Genomic DNA, 14,612 nt, shown 5'->3' with positions numbered 1-14,612 from the left:
CCGTCTCCCAACATCCCTAGCAAGGCTAGAAGGATGAGCTGGTGAAGAGGAGCGGCTCAGAGGGTGCAGCAAAAGCTATCAGTCACGCTAGGCTGGTGTGCGTCCTCAGCACACAAAGCCTGGGGAGAAATTGGGATGCTGTGGCCCAGTTGCCTAGAAGGGTCTGGCCCTACGTCCTCAGGTTGGACCCAGTGGCTCTGGCACACAGTCCAGAGACTACACAGAGGTCCTGTGAGGGTGGGGTGTCTTAGGAAGTGGCCCCAGGGAGTCCCCTTAGTGGAAGGGGCTTGAGCTTGCTGTTTTAAAGAGGCACTGTGGTATACTGGGGACGCAAAGCCTTAAGGGGGTTAGACAAGAGCCAAAAGGACACGTGTAAACTATAAAGTTCTAGGGACACACTCTCAGCTGCTCATCTTCCAGCCATCCCCACTGCCGCCCCAGCCGCAGGGTCTCCAGAGACAGCGCGGCCCTCACTCGGACACCATCCCAGGTCACGTCCCTCCACCATGACCTCGGCCTGAAGAAGACATGCTAACAGAAGAGGAAGCTGAGGCAAAGTGGCGCCAGTGCCACATAGCCAGCCAACATGAAGCCTGACTCAAAGCTCCATCCAACTCAGTCCCAGGCTCAATCTGTCTCCAAGGCCAAGGCAGGCCCTCTCCCCGAAGATCTCAGTGGTTGAAAGAGGTCACGCGTCTCCAGGCCCAAGCCTATCTCTGAGCCCTCACCCTGGCTCTTCTGCATCCCCGGAAGATGATACACATGTCTGAGGGACGTCTGGGGAGCCAGCCTAGGGCAGGTTTACCATCAGCCTCCCCTGACCTTGTCCTCTCTTGGACTCTTCCAGAGCCTGCCTACACTGCTCTTGGAAATTGCTCCGCCTGCAAAATATGCATGGAATCCCGCCGAATCCCCTGTGGCCGCACCGCACCTGAAAGCCATTGCAGAAGACTCTACTCTCTCGCTGCTGTCTCACCACTCCCTTAGACCCTTCCTGAAGAAAAGCTAGAGGGTCTCACAGGTCACTTTCTTGCCCTTCTAGTCCAGCCACTAGGAGGAAAAAAAAGCCAAGCCTTGAGCTGGAACCTCCTGCCATCTAACTGCACGTCTACCAGCCCCCTTCCCCAGGCCTGCCTGGTCCCTCTGCCTGGTATGCCATCCACTCCCTCCCCCACCTCATTTCCTCCAAGCATGTGCTCCGCCAAAGGCTTGCAGCCTGTCCCCAGCCCTCCCAGGTCTACATAATCTGTCTACACATTCATCCCCTAGGCCCCTGGCAATGCTGAACTGCATTGACTACCTGTGAGTTCATGGGTAAGGAAGGGGAAGGCATGGAGCTTCTGCTGCAGAGAAACCTTGCCAGGTCAGAGGCAGGGGCCATGGTCAGACTGATCTCCCCAGGGCCTCTCAGCACTGTCTTCCTGACCTAGCCCTTTTATGCCTCACAGGAATGAGATTGCCAGTGCCTTGTGTCTGAGCACGTAGCCTCACAGGACCTCAGAACCATACGATCAGAACATCTCTCTCCTTTCCTATAGAGGTCAAACTATACTTGAATTCCTCTAGTGGCAGGGAGTGTATTCCTTCAAGCTCAGCAGACCTGGGAATTGTGGCTTGAGGTCATCCCCAGGCCCTGACTAGACCCCCTGGTCCATCCTAAGGTCTCCAAATTGAGAGGGGGATCCTACAAACCCTGATGTCACAATCCTTCCCAGTAGAATGGGACCTTAACATGGGGGAGTGCCACTCCTTGCAGAAGCATGCCCTGTTCCAATGATGTCCCAGTGACTCAGATGTCCCTGCGGCTGCCATCCCCTCCACAGTATTTGTCATTGAGATGGAATAGATCCCTGTTTTCTGGGAACCAGGGAGGGGACATGGGAGTGGGTCACCCCTTTTGTGTCAGAGACACTGGTGGGTTGGCAGGTACCATTCCATCCTTCAGCTTGGTTCACGAAGAGGTCACAGCCTTTGACAGTGGCCTTGTTAGTGTAAAGGGGCACAAAGGGCCAGCCAGGGCAGGCTGCTCAGTGCTCTACCAGGTTCAGAGAGTCCTATGGGTTAAGGAGATACCCAGGGCAAGCAAAGGCCCCCTTGGTCAGAAAATTGAGGCATAAGGAGCAGCATGAAGGCTATTTCTTTATGGTCCATGGGAGCTTGTGGAGCACTCTGTATGAAAAAACATAACAGAACAAACAACAACAACAAAAAACAAAACACACACACACACACACACACACACACACACACACAAACAAAAAACAAAAGCCCACAATACTCTAGGCCACCCTGCAGCCCAGGAGCCTTCACCCTCAAAGTCTGGTGGCTCTTGGCCTGTGGACCCCATTCTCGGTCATGATGGAAGTCCATGGGCAGCCTGGGGTATAGGGCAGTGAGAAACTGGCCCTTTGTCCAGAGGCTCACCAAGCTGCAAGCTACCAGGGGATGCAGCAAGCCTTTCTGCCGAATCTTACTTCATGGGGCTCAAAAAGCTAGGTTCTCTTCTATACTTATGGAACTTTCTAGAACTTCATCAGCTCAGAGTGTCTCTATAACTCTCCAAATTCCAGTCCCTTCACCGCACTGATTCCCAGTTCACTTCAGCTCTTTCTCCCTGCCCCTATGCTTCCCTCTTTCCACTTTTGCTTCTGGCCTCAGCTTCCACGCCCCCGCCCCGCCGCCCCCCCCCCACGCCCATGCTCCACAGTCTTCCTGCTGCTGTGGAAGGCTCTTCACTCTCAGGGACCACAGGAACAACACTCTTGCCTACCTCTCCCCAGCCTGAGGTTCTCTGAGGGAACATGCCCACCTCAGACTCAGCTCTGAGCCCTCACTCACAGAGACCCACTGAGCTCCAGGTACCAAAGACGTCACTGACAGGCAAATGAAGGCATGAAAGACTTGAGACCTCACGGATACTGAGTCCCATGCCTCTCAGAACCAGAAGCCAGGCAGGGCTCCTAGCCTGCTCTTCGGTCCGCACTGAGGAAACTGGCAGAACATCCAACAAAACGCAGCTTCTGCAGGGAGAACTATTGCCAAGGGACTTCCAGAGAGTTCAGCAAAGGCTCTTTACAGGGCTCATCACAAAAGATCAGGGTCCTTAGGTCACCCTTGGACCTCAGGTGGACAGGCTGCTCACCCAAGAGGGACCAGCTCTTTAGGCAGGACATCTGTTTCTGACCCCTGGAGGTGAGCCAGCCCTGCTGCCCTGCTGCTGAACCTCTGCCTGTAGGTGGAGTGAGAGAGCTCCCAATCCCCCACCTGCAGCCTTCTCGCAAAGGCCACGTGGGGCTCCCGTAATGCTCACAAAGGTAAGGGCCCAACAAAAGAGGACACTAGGCAGCTTCCCCAACATAGGCTCCTTGTGTCCAGAGGTAGGGTAGGGCAGTCTCCAGCTTAGCTCCTCATCAGTGTCTTCTTCAGACAACATGCCTCCAGGCCCTTTCCTGGCCATTGCTGTGGCATCAAGCCTATGGCCCCCTGGGGCTCTGGACTCGAGTTCTGTCCTGAAATACCCAGTTCAGTGGCCCTCAGTCACGGGGTCCTTCAAGTTGAAGGACTTGATTGACAGACAGGTCCGGTCGCAGTGGTAGACTAAGGAGGAGAGAGGTATCCGCTCCTCTACCGCTCTGCTCAGGCACTCCTGATAACAGAGACACATTTCCACTCACCTCTCTCATTGCCTTCCCCTCTGCCCGCTCGCCACTCCAGGCCCTAGACCACAGCCCTACCCACCCACTCACCCAGACTACCTCTTCTTCCTCCCTTCATTAGAGACGGTGACCCACAGCTGCTCCCTCTTGAGTTCACTGAGAACTCTAACCCAGATCTCCCCTGCTGCTCCTTAACCTGGTCTTTATTGCTCTGCTCTTAGAGATGACGTTATTGGTATCTCCTCTGAGACCTGCCTCAGCCATTTCCTTCCCATTGTTTGGTCTTAGAGGAAGTCTTTGACCTTGCATTTCCCCGGTTGGGAGAATATGAGTCAGAAAGACAGAAGACCCCAGAAGACCCGAGTTTAAATCCTGGCTCTGGCTTTCACTGAGATGTCTCCCCATAATTCCTTGGTTAACCCATTTGCAAATGAGAGCTTGCACGGGAAGGGGTATTGTAAAGATCAAGGGTAACAGCAGACCACCCAAGAAAGGCCTAGCCTGGGAGATGCGTTCCATCTTCCATGGACTACTTGGCTTAGGGGGGGGGCTTGGTACCCCCTTTTACCCACCATGGGACAAGAGTGAAGACAAGGAATTGAGCTTGCTTGGGTGACCTGGAAAGGAAGCTTTGGGTGTAAGATGGGAGAAAACTAGGAGTAAGAATGTCCCGGTGCAACACAGTGGGGGAGAAGGAAGTGTGCAGGCAGCCCTGAGCTGGCAGGGCCACCGTGCCCATGGCCAGGGTGTCCTCAGAGGGAGGAAGAAAGAGCATGGCAGTTGGTGCTGTGGAACATTTGTCCTCTGACGCCCGAGTAGGGGAGCTCTCTCAGGTTTCTTCTCTCTGCAGGCTGCCTCCACTAGCTGTGAGCACCTCTTCTGGGGCTTCCTCCTGCCCTGGAATTGTGGGTACCACCTGGAGTGGATAATGGGGTACCCCCTCCCCCATGGCTGGAATCCTATGTCAGAGCTCATCCTTGCCAGGGCAGGACTGCAGGTGTGAGGGAGCAGAGGTAATGAAGGGCGGGGAGTGGGCTGACTTTTCCCACAACTCCAGTCTCCCAAAATCCCTTCTGGGGTCCACGCGATTCCTGTTGCCTGGGAGACTCCATGTTCTTGGGGTACAGAAGGCAGGCCATTCTAGGAAGGGAAGTGTTAGGCACGCAGAGAAGAAAGGCCCCTGGAGTGAGCAGTACCCAACAAGGCACAGGATTGGATAGAGCTCAGGGAAGGGGGGGGTGTCACTTGAAGGGTAACAAAAAGCCACTGGGGGACACCTGGGCTGGCCCAGGTGAATGCTCTCACAGTGCCTTAAGGTAAGGCCTGGGGCCAGGCCAGGCAATGAGGACTCCACGCCTCAGGCAGGGCCCCCAAGGATGCGTGCCCTGGCCCTGGGAGGCCGGGCTGGGATTGAATCACAGCCAAGAAATAAGTACAGTCTGGGCACTGGGGCTGGGGCATTCTCAGGGCTCTTTCCTCATTCCTGGCCCTGTGGGAGTAGCCGGACCCTGAGCTCCACTGCAGCCGCCACTGAGGATTTGATGACTGCCTCATGGGGACCCAGGGCCTCCTGCCAGCCTGCCCAGCCCTAGCCCGGGCCCCAGGCATGCAGATCACCAAGCCCCAGCTTTGGACTACCACTTTTCTTGCTCTCGGTCAGGGAGACTGAGACCATGCCATGGGGAGGATCATCTCAAGGTTTTCCATGGGTCAGGAAGGGACAAGGATCAGATGCAGGGTCCTGCCTGTCCCTAGAGGGGTGAACCCCTTTTTGAAAAGCACAGCTGGAGGCCTCCTGCAGGAGACTCTGATCTAAGGCATGTTCTGTGGGTGCCTAGCAGAGAGCTAGATGTTGGATCAGCAGTTCCAGCTGATGCCAGGCTTCCCCAGGACAGCGGGCAGTGGCCAAACCAGCCCCGCCACATGCCTTCTGACCCTGGGTTACGAATGCCATCGTAGGCAGTGCATGGTCACTACAGGTTGTGGCCAGGCAAGCAGTCGGGGTTGCCAATGCCCCACCTCCACCCTGGGGACTCTGGGCTCAGGCCCGGTGAAAATAAGAGAGGCCCTAGAAGTTTGTCACAAACAGTTGGGGTGGGGGGAGGAGGAGACCCAAATCCTCAGGCCTAGGAATATGAAGTCAGAGGGGAGGGGAGGCAGAGACAGGGCCTTCTATCCCGCTTCCAGCTGAGGGCACATTGAACCCTGACCTGTGGTTAGTTCCTGGGTACCAGACCATTAGGCCTTGTGTCCCTGCAGCCTGAACCCCGTATTATCCAGAGAAGCACACACGCAGGGACTCTTGCTGCCCGTTAAAGGCAGGCAAGCCTGATGATCCCAGTGGGGCCTGACCAAGGGCCTCAGCAGAGGAAGTGAAGGAAGTGGAAAAGACCAAAGGCCTCGGCCTCAGTAGGCAAGTGTGTGTCCCCACCCTCAGGGCACAGGGGTGTCCCATGGAGACTCTAGACACACACACACACACACTCTTTTCTGATTCCAGCTTTTATTGGGGCCAAGTGCTCCCCTCCAGAGGAGGCAAGAACACAGCCCATCAGAAGTAGGGCACTTCAAGGACATGTGGTGCCCGGCCACCTCCACCCCAGCACACAGCATTGGGACAGCCAGTGCCTTGCCTGGGTCCACTAACCACCTCTCTCCCCCAAGGCAAGGTCTGCGGCTGACCTAGTGCAGGCGCAGGTGCCTGGCAGCCCAGGGACAGTGCGAATTGCCTCAGTGGCATCAGGGGCCCCCCCCCCGAGGGTCCATTTCAAGCAGACGGAGGAGCCTGGCTTGGGAAGGCAGCAGCAGAAGCCATCCCCCATCCCCTCCGGTACCCAGTGTAGGTCACAATAACTTAAGAGACATGACAGACGGGGACGCTATATAACAATATAAGTTAACCAGGCTCCTAACAGGGACACTGGGCTATGGACTTGGGCATCCCAGGACTTGGGGCGAGATGGGGCCAGGATCAGGGTGGGATGTCTCCAGTGGCCCAGAGGCTTGGAACATCCTGATATGACAGGGACACACAGCTGGATGCAAGGCAAGGGTAAACAGGGGTCATTTTCCCCAGGTCAATGTCCAGGCCACCTGGCATGTGGCCACCAAACCTCTCATTCCCATAGACTTCTGCTGTGAATCACCACCTTAGTGTGGGGAAGGCTGTAGGCAGTGGTGTTATCAGCCCTGGCAATTCCTTACCCCTGCCATGTCTTGGGGGGGGGAGGGAGGGTGGGATATGTCCAGGCCTGAGCTCTTATGTCCCCATCTGGAAGGTCCTGAGGAAATAGGACGTCAAGCCTCCCACAGACCCCTGCTAGAGGGTCCCATGTCCTCATGATATAAGGACCCTCTAGCAGGTGTCAGTGGACAGTGGGCAGGTGGCCTGGCAGATACAGCCCTACATTCTGGATGCCAGTTCTATGGCATCAGGGTCAGAGTAGAAGGACATTGAGAAGGGGATGCCACCTCCCCATCGCCCTGGCTACTTCCGGATTTGGGCTGCATGGGGGCCGTGGCGGTATATAGTTCACAGAGCCATGGGGTCTCCAGTAAATCTCCAGATTGCCCTGTGTCCATCTGTCATGCGGGGCAACTGTTGCTGACTTCTGAACCTTTGGGGGGGGGCAGTCCTGGGGGGGGTGTCAGGTTGGCTCCAGAATAGAAGGGGATTTGTAAACTGGAGGTGTAAGGCTGGGAGCAGGCTGGGAAGGGATGAAGGCCCAGGAGGAGGAAGAGGCATGCCTGGAACCTGCCTGGAACAAGCCACATTCGATTTGCATGACAGTTTCCAAGTGGAATGCAATATGTCCTCTGAGGCAATCCCTGGCCTTGTTGGGCCACCAAGTCCCTCTCAGGGTGCTGTGCTAGGAGTCGCCCTTCATACCCCACCACCACCAGCCAGCCTTCGTGCCCACTCTGACATCCCTGGGTTCGGCAGGGACCCTCGAGGAAGGGGCCAGGAGAAGTGAGGGGAAAGAGATGGAGGTGGGGGGGGCAACCTCGAATAGGGTTAGGTCTGGCTACCCGGTCGTTAGTACTGAGTCCTCATCTGTTGCTAAGAAAACATAAATAATTTTGTCAACATCCATCCACACTACCCCGGGGCCGGCAGGACACAGCCCAGGAAAACGATTTTGAGTGTGACTGGTGGGTGTGGCCTTTCTGTGTCCGGCCACCAGGCATGGAGGTGACCCTCAGTGTCTCGTGGTCTCTTTGAGGTTCACTTTCTTAAAAAAAAAAAAAAAGTAAAGGAATTTGTCTCCATTGGGTACCAGACCACTGCATCGGCCTTGGATGCCGGGCGGGTTAGGTCACAGCTGTGCCTCTGGTCAGGACAGAGCAGGTAGGAAGGAGCCTGGACTGTCCTGAGCTCCCGACTCCCGTCTCCACCCTGCTGTGACGGCAGCTGGCAGCTCCTGAAGCAAAAAAAAAAAAAAAAAAAAAAAAAGGATGTGCAAAATGGCTAGGGCCGCAGGGTAGGCAGGCGCCCTGTGCGCCTGTGCCATAGCCTCACTTGCAGGTGAAGACCTCGGTGCGCTCGCTGCACGTGTTGCACTTGACAAAGCAACACCAGTGGAATTTGCAGTTGCACTGCCACACCTTGGTGTACTGGTGCGTGTTGTAGCCCCGGCCGCAGCACATGGTGTCACAGCCGTCGGCACCCGGCGAGGTGCGGTTGCACAGGCGGCCCTGCGTGCCTACGCTGCCTGTGGCGGCGTCCTCTTCGCAGTAGTTGGGCGACTTCTCGATGTACACCAGGTCCGTCTCCATGGGCTTCTGGTAGCTGCGCAGCTGCTTGATGCGCAGAAAGGTGGGCTGGCGCAGGCGGCTGGCACGCACCACCTCCACCTGCACGGCTGCGTTGTACTTCTCTTTGAGCAGGTGGCCAACCTCACGGAACTTGGGCAGCGTGGTCCAGCAGGTTTTGGTGGTACACGAGCCTGACACACCGTGACACTTACATTCCAGCTTCATGCGGTCCTCCAGAACCTACAGGAGACAGAGTAGAGGCTCAGCAGGGAATGGAGGAGGCAGGGTGCCATCCGGAGTTCCCTGTGTTTCCTCTCTGAGCTCATTCGTGTAAGCTGCTAAGGATGGGTTGTCATGCGCGCACTCTGGTAGAGTGTGGTGTATTTGATCAGACTTGGTTAAATCCAGCCCCAATTGGGGGCCACTTGCAGGGGCAGCAGGTAGTGATGCTGTGCTGGGAGAGAGAGGCCCAGCACCAGCAGGTGATTAATAAGCACAGGGTGTCCATGTCTCCGTCTCCCAGAGACTGCCTTCATGCCTGGTGCAGGGCCTGGCATGCAGTCAGAGCTTAACAGCCAGCTGCTTAATGACAGCCTGGCGTGCCAGTGATGGAGGGAACAGGGAGGGTGAGGGCACGGGTCAGCGAGGCCCAGTCGTGCCATCCTCTGGGAAGCGGACAGCCAGGCCCAGCCGGTTGTTGTTCTTTCTCTCTGCTGCATGTGGGCCCTGGATGGGTGCGACCCTGTGTTTTCCTTGGGCCTCCCTCTCGCCTGGGAAGGCCAGTTCCCAGAGCCAGCCCTGACCCCAGGTACTCATTTACCCAGATCGAAAGAGCCCTGCCAGCCGGCCTCATGAAAGATGGGGAGTTACTGTTAGCCGCCGTCCTGTGGCTGCTGAGGGGCCATTCGTCAGCTGTCCTGGCTTTACCGGCCTCACCTCCATAGCCTGGGACTTCCGGCATTTGGCCTGTTCCTCCACCCTCAGGCTAGAACCCACTGTCAAGGACACCTGTTGTCAGCCCCCAGCTCTGCTTTAGATAAGAAGCCTCAGCCAAGTGAGTGAATGAATGAATGAATGAATGAATGAGTGAATGAATGAATGAGTGAATGAGTGAATGAATGAAGAATGAATAAATGAATGAATACAAGAGTCAACTGCCTCTGCCTCAGCACCTTCCCTGGAGCTCACAGAGGACCCTACAGGGCACATGGTCCAGTGTAAGAAACAGGAAGAGCCAGGTGTGGTGGCACCCACCTTTAATCCCAGCACTTGGGAGGCAGTTGGCAGGTGGATTTCTGAGTTCAAGTCCTGCCTGGTCTATAGAGCAAGTTCCAGAACAGCCAGGGCTACACAGAAAAGCCCTGTCTTGAAGCAACAAACAAAAACAAGAAAAAAGGAAAGAAACAGAAAAAGAAAGAAAGAAAGAAAGAAAGAAAGGAAGAAAGAAAAAGAAACAGACATGCTGTAATTCCCAGGGCCTGTGGGAGCTCACAGCTTGTCAAGGGTGATGAGACCTGTGAGGGCTTCCTGGAGAAGGTGATACTTATGGCGGGAATTGATGGAGGGGTAGGAGCTCACCAGATAAGCGCAGGAGCATCCCAAGAGGGCCTACCAAAAGACACGACAGCACCATCGGCCATTCAGGGGAAGATGGGCTGTATGCCCCTCATGGCCGCCGGGTGGACCCTGGGCAGGTGTCCCTGTTATGGTTTTCCGGCTATGTGAATGGTGGCAAGGACTAGAGAAGCGGGTAGCCTAGAAAGGCCTGAGCGTTGGGCCAGAGTGGTCTCAGGCATACTTGGACCTGTTCCCTGCATCCCTATGCCTCACCCATCCTTGTGACTCTCCTGGCCCTGGTTCAGCTTTGTTTGGCCATATCCCCTTCTACCAGTCTTCATTGAGCTTGGAAAGTTCCCTGTTCTGGCTAACCTGCTTGGCAGATAGCTAGACTGGCCTTTCTGGGCCCCAGGCAGGAACAGCTGGTCACCCAGGGCCTGGCTGACAACTCTGCTGAGATCAGTGAGGCCCAGGTTGGGGCCATTACAGGCCAGTAGTCAGCTACCAGTGTCACTGTGGCCTGCTGGACACCTTTCACCCAGGCTGTAGCTCCTGGGCCTCCTCTGTAGCCTGCTGCGCTCGCGCTCTCTCTCTCTCTCTCTCTCTCTCTCTCTCTCTCTCTCTCTCTCTCTCTCTCTCTCTCTCTCTCTCTCTCTCTTCTACCCGATCCTGCCTGAGGACATCAGATCCCGGGCAGCCCTGCCGGTGACAAGGGCATGATGAAGTTGATTGGGCAGGTGTTTGCAGAGTGAGGGGCTGAATCCTCGCTTGGCTGGGTCCCCTGAGCTGGAGCCTCGCCGCCGGGAAGTGATCACAGAACTCAAGAATGTGCCGGTTCCTTCTCCAGAGCCCTCGCCCCCGTCAGAGCGACAGCAGCCGTGGCGCCAGGGGCAGCCAGGAGCGTGGGGCACTGAGACCAGCCCAGGCACCCAGGAGACACCTGGGAGGTTTGCAGAATGGTGCCTCCTGCCTGAGGGGCTGGGGCTGAGGCTGTGGGCCCTGCAGGCCTGGTTCCCTCCAACACACAGGTGCATGGTGTCAAAACGCACCCAAGGGACGGGCTAACATGGAGGGTCCAGGACCTTTTGGGCCAGGTCAGGGGTGTCATTAGACTGGGGACCAAAGCCTTTCAGAAGAAGGTTAGGTAAGCCCAGGGGAGTCTGGTATCCCTCTAATCTACCAGGGCAGAAATGGGTGGGGAAGCGGCTGAGGTCTTGGAGAAAGGCTCCGTGGACTCTCAGGCCCTTAGCTTCCTGAGCCTGCAGGTGGCCTGGCCTCTGCAGGGACCTGGGAGCCGCTGGGAACATCGCCTCTGCTTGCAGCTCTTTCTGACTCTGGGTCCAGGAATGGCTGTGGGTCTTTCTGGTCTCAGGACAGCCCCCACAGTCTGGGCTCCATATGGGTTTCCCTCCCAGAGCCATACAAGGAGAATAATAAGACCCCCCCAAATGTCACTGTCAGGAATCCTTGGTCAGGACACAGCTTGCAGCTGGCTGATAGGGTGCCACCTCCCACCCCCCACCCCAAGCTCCCAGCAACATCTTCCAGCCTGGTGAGTATCCGTAGGAGGACCTGAGCACAGCACCCGATCCTCTCATAGGAACAGCCCTAGTTATCACTATGTCTGGATAGAAGACATTAAATATCCCACCAGATTGGGCATCCATCCCATCTGCCTATTGCCCACGTTCCACACTGTGGTGGGGGACCACAAAGGGACAGAACTGTCCGCCAGGCTCCTTCCTGTCTGAGTACTCTTTGGAATAGGTCTCTTTCTGCCCAGACACTAGAGGGCACCACTCTCTAATGATGAGCACAGCCCATGAAGTGTCTGGGGGGAAGTGAAGCAGGGCTGGGTTGGTGGCCATGGTAAGCTCTTGGCCTCTGGGCTCTGAGCTCAGCCCACCTCACCTCAGTTCATCCAGGATGCCTGTCTGCGAGCATAGCACCGAGGAGAAAGACTGGAAAGTGAGGCAGCTGGAGGCTGCTGCCTATGACTCACGTCACTGAAAAAAATCTCAGAAGTGGACCTCACTGGGACGAGATGAAGGTAAAATGGGACCGTGTCCATCTGGAATAGGGTGGGCCACAAGCCACTGAGTGCCTCATATGAGACAGAAGAAACAACAGCCCAGTAGAGACCACACAGTCAGCAGCAAGGGCTGGGACAACATAGACACAGGCAACAAATGCTGGGGACTCTAGAAACTGGTCAAGGCAAGTAGGGCCCCCGCCCCATACTCCACCTCCCACGGCCTCACCACAGCTTGGCGCCAGGTTCCAATGCTGTGGGAGAACATGTGTCTGCCTTGTTTGTGCTGGGCATCTGAGGTGCTCTGCTGAGGCATCTGTCTGAATGCCCAGGGTAACAGCAGACGGAGAGCGGGAGCCGCGTGGTAACCTCAGGCTCTCGGCCCATCACCAAAACTAGTTCTAGCACCGAGCTGTGTGAAAGAAAAGGCCCACAGGCAGCCGCCAGCTGGCTTTCAGGGGTTCAGGCCTAAGTGTGCTCACAGCTTCAAGGGGGTAGGGCTACTAGAGGCAAAGCGTCTATTGGGCAGGTGGGGGAGACTGAGGCTCAGCAGAGGGACAGGGTCAACTCCCACACAACTGAGGCCAGAGCTGGTCTGAGGGCATTGACCTTTAGTTGCTGTTTTCTTTCGGTGGAGCGAGGCAGGGTCTTACTGGGTAGCCCTGGCTGGCCTGGAACTTACTCTGTAGGCCAGGTTAGCTTCAAGATCCCAGAGATCTGTCTGCCTCTGCCTATTGAGTGCTGGGATTAAAGGCATGCACCACCATGTCTGGCTCTTTCTCTTTCTTTCTTTCTTTCTTTTTCTTTTTTTAAGAGTTATTTATTATGTATACAGATCTCAATATAGATGGTTGTGAGTCAACATATGGTTGCTGGGATTTGAACTCATGACCTTTGGAAGAGCAGTCAGTGCTCCTAACCTCTGAGCCATCTCTCCAGCCCCCTCTTTCTCTTTCTGAGACAGGGTCTTGTTATGTAGCTCAGGCTACCCTAAACCTCACAACCCATGTCTGCCTCAGTGAACGTGCTGCTGTGCCTCGTTACAACTGACTCTTTAACAACCCTTTCCTATGGCTCCTGGCCAGCCTCCACATATCCTACTTTCCCATAGTCTGTTCTCCATCGTGGCTCACGGTGCTGCTTTCTTTCAAACCCCTAGCATGGTGTCTGGGCTCTTTGTACACCCTCACCCCCTCAGCCAACAGCTGCCATGACTCACCCCTTATCCTTTATTTTGCTCCCTAGTCCCATTACCAGCCTCTATGTTCCCATATCCCCAGGGAGCAATCCTGCCTTAACCCTTTATACCAGATCTTTACCAGATCAATCCCAGACCTAAACTGGAGATAAGCCTAACTGGTTCTCGGATGGCCCTTTGCCTGGAATCCTCCCCTTAATGAACAGCGACCAGAACTCAGGCCTGAAGGGATCACTTAGCCAGCTCTGCAGCAGCTCGCCCTGGGGCTCACTGTTCTTATCAGCAAACTGGGATCAGCGAAATCTTCCTTTCAAAAGTGAAAAAAAAAATCTGTTAAAAAACAAGCCACAGGCCAGGTGTGGTGGCGCACGCCTTTAATCCCAGCACTCTGAAGGCAGAGGCAGGTGGATCATTGTGAGTTCGAGGCTAGCCTGGTCTACAAAGCGAATCCACTACAGCCAAGGCTACACAGAGAAACCTTGTCTCTAAAAACCCAAAAACAAAACAAACAAACAAACAAAAAGCCACTGAAGGGACTCCTGTGAGGGTCCAGCCTTGTCTATCCTCCACGTCAGTGGGTCTTCTCTTTGGCCTCCCTGGCAAGTGAGCTATAATCATGTGCTATGAATTGGTCTTTGCCTGGAGATGTGGGGCTCTATGTGAGCCCAGTGGAGGCCATACGATCACTATTTCCTCATGTTTGCCACCATACTCTAACAGTCCCCTTTAGGGGACACCCCATACCAAGTTAACTCTCCTGTTTTGTGCCAGCTCCTGCTTCCTTGGGCCTGACCCATCGACTTCTCCTTACTCCTAATAGCTGGAATTGCTTGCAGCCATTCCCCAGCATCAGCCTTCTCAACCTTTCCCTGCATGTCCTTCCAGACCCTCCTCCTATACCACCTCCTCCAGGAAGCTCCTCTGCTTTTCCTCTGGGCTCCTATGCCCTTTTATACCCTTTGGTGATATCCCAGAACCCCCTAGCCAAGTTAGACTCCTTCTCTACGGCCTGGCACAGGGGGAAAAAAAAAAGGCAGAGTGTTAACTGAATAAATGAATAAGATACTGGTCTTGGCCATATTCCCTGAGGTGCAGAGATTCATTTGGTGCTTCTTTGCCTGGAAAGGCAGTTCATTGCAGGCCCAAGAAGCCCCCAGGCCCTGCAGGCATGGGTGCAGCTCTTAGGGCCGAGGAGCCAGATCCAGCCCGTGTTCTGCTCGGCTGGCTGCCCTATCTCGGGCCATCTTGCCGCCGTGGCAGCCGCTCCTCCTAGCACAGTATCTGGGGCCCTCATCTCCCTGTGGTGGCCGGGCTCACCCTGACTTCTTCCCTAGTGTGTCCTGACCTGATTTCCCTCCATTACAGCCCTCACGCTATCCCACCCAGATGCAAACCTGGCTATCCCTCGAGCTGA

General features: G+C 55.5%; 1 protein-coding gene across 2 annotated transcripts in view; it reads right to left on the bottom strand.

Moving 5' to 3' along the window:
- Nucleotides 1–6,148: 6,148 nt before the first annotated feature.
- The window catches only part of WNT7B (Wnt family member 7B), a 46,553-nt gene continuing 38,089 nt past the window's right edge, over nucleotides 6,149–14,612 (bottom strand). For both annotated transcript variants that reach the window (XM_084750336.1, XM_084750335.1), the window contains exon 4: nucleotides 6,149–8,651. In XM_084750336.1, coding sequence (XP_084606462.1) covers nucleotides 8,172–8,651 — 480 coding nt within the window. In that variant the 3' untranslated portion in view covers nucleotides 6,149–8,171. The remainder of the gene's footprint in view (nucleotides 8,652–14,612) is intronic.

Source organism: Acomys minous (genome assembly GCF_964271855.1).
Source record: "Acomys minous genome assembly, chromosome: 12".
Classification (NCBI taxonomy): Eukaryota; Metazoa; Chordata; class Mammalia; order Rodentia; family Muridae; genus Acomys; species Acomys minous.
The sequence above is the reverse complement of the archived record's forward strand: the minus strand, read 5'-3'. Positions and strand labels throughout refer to the sequence as shown.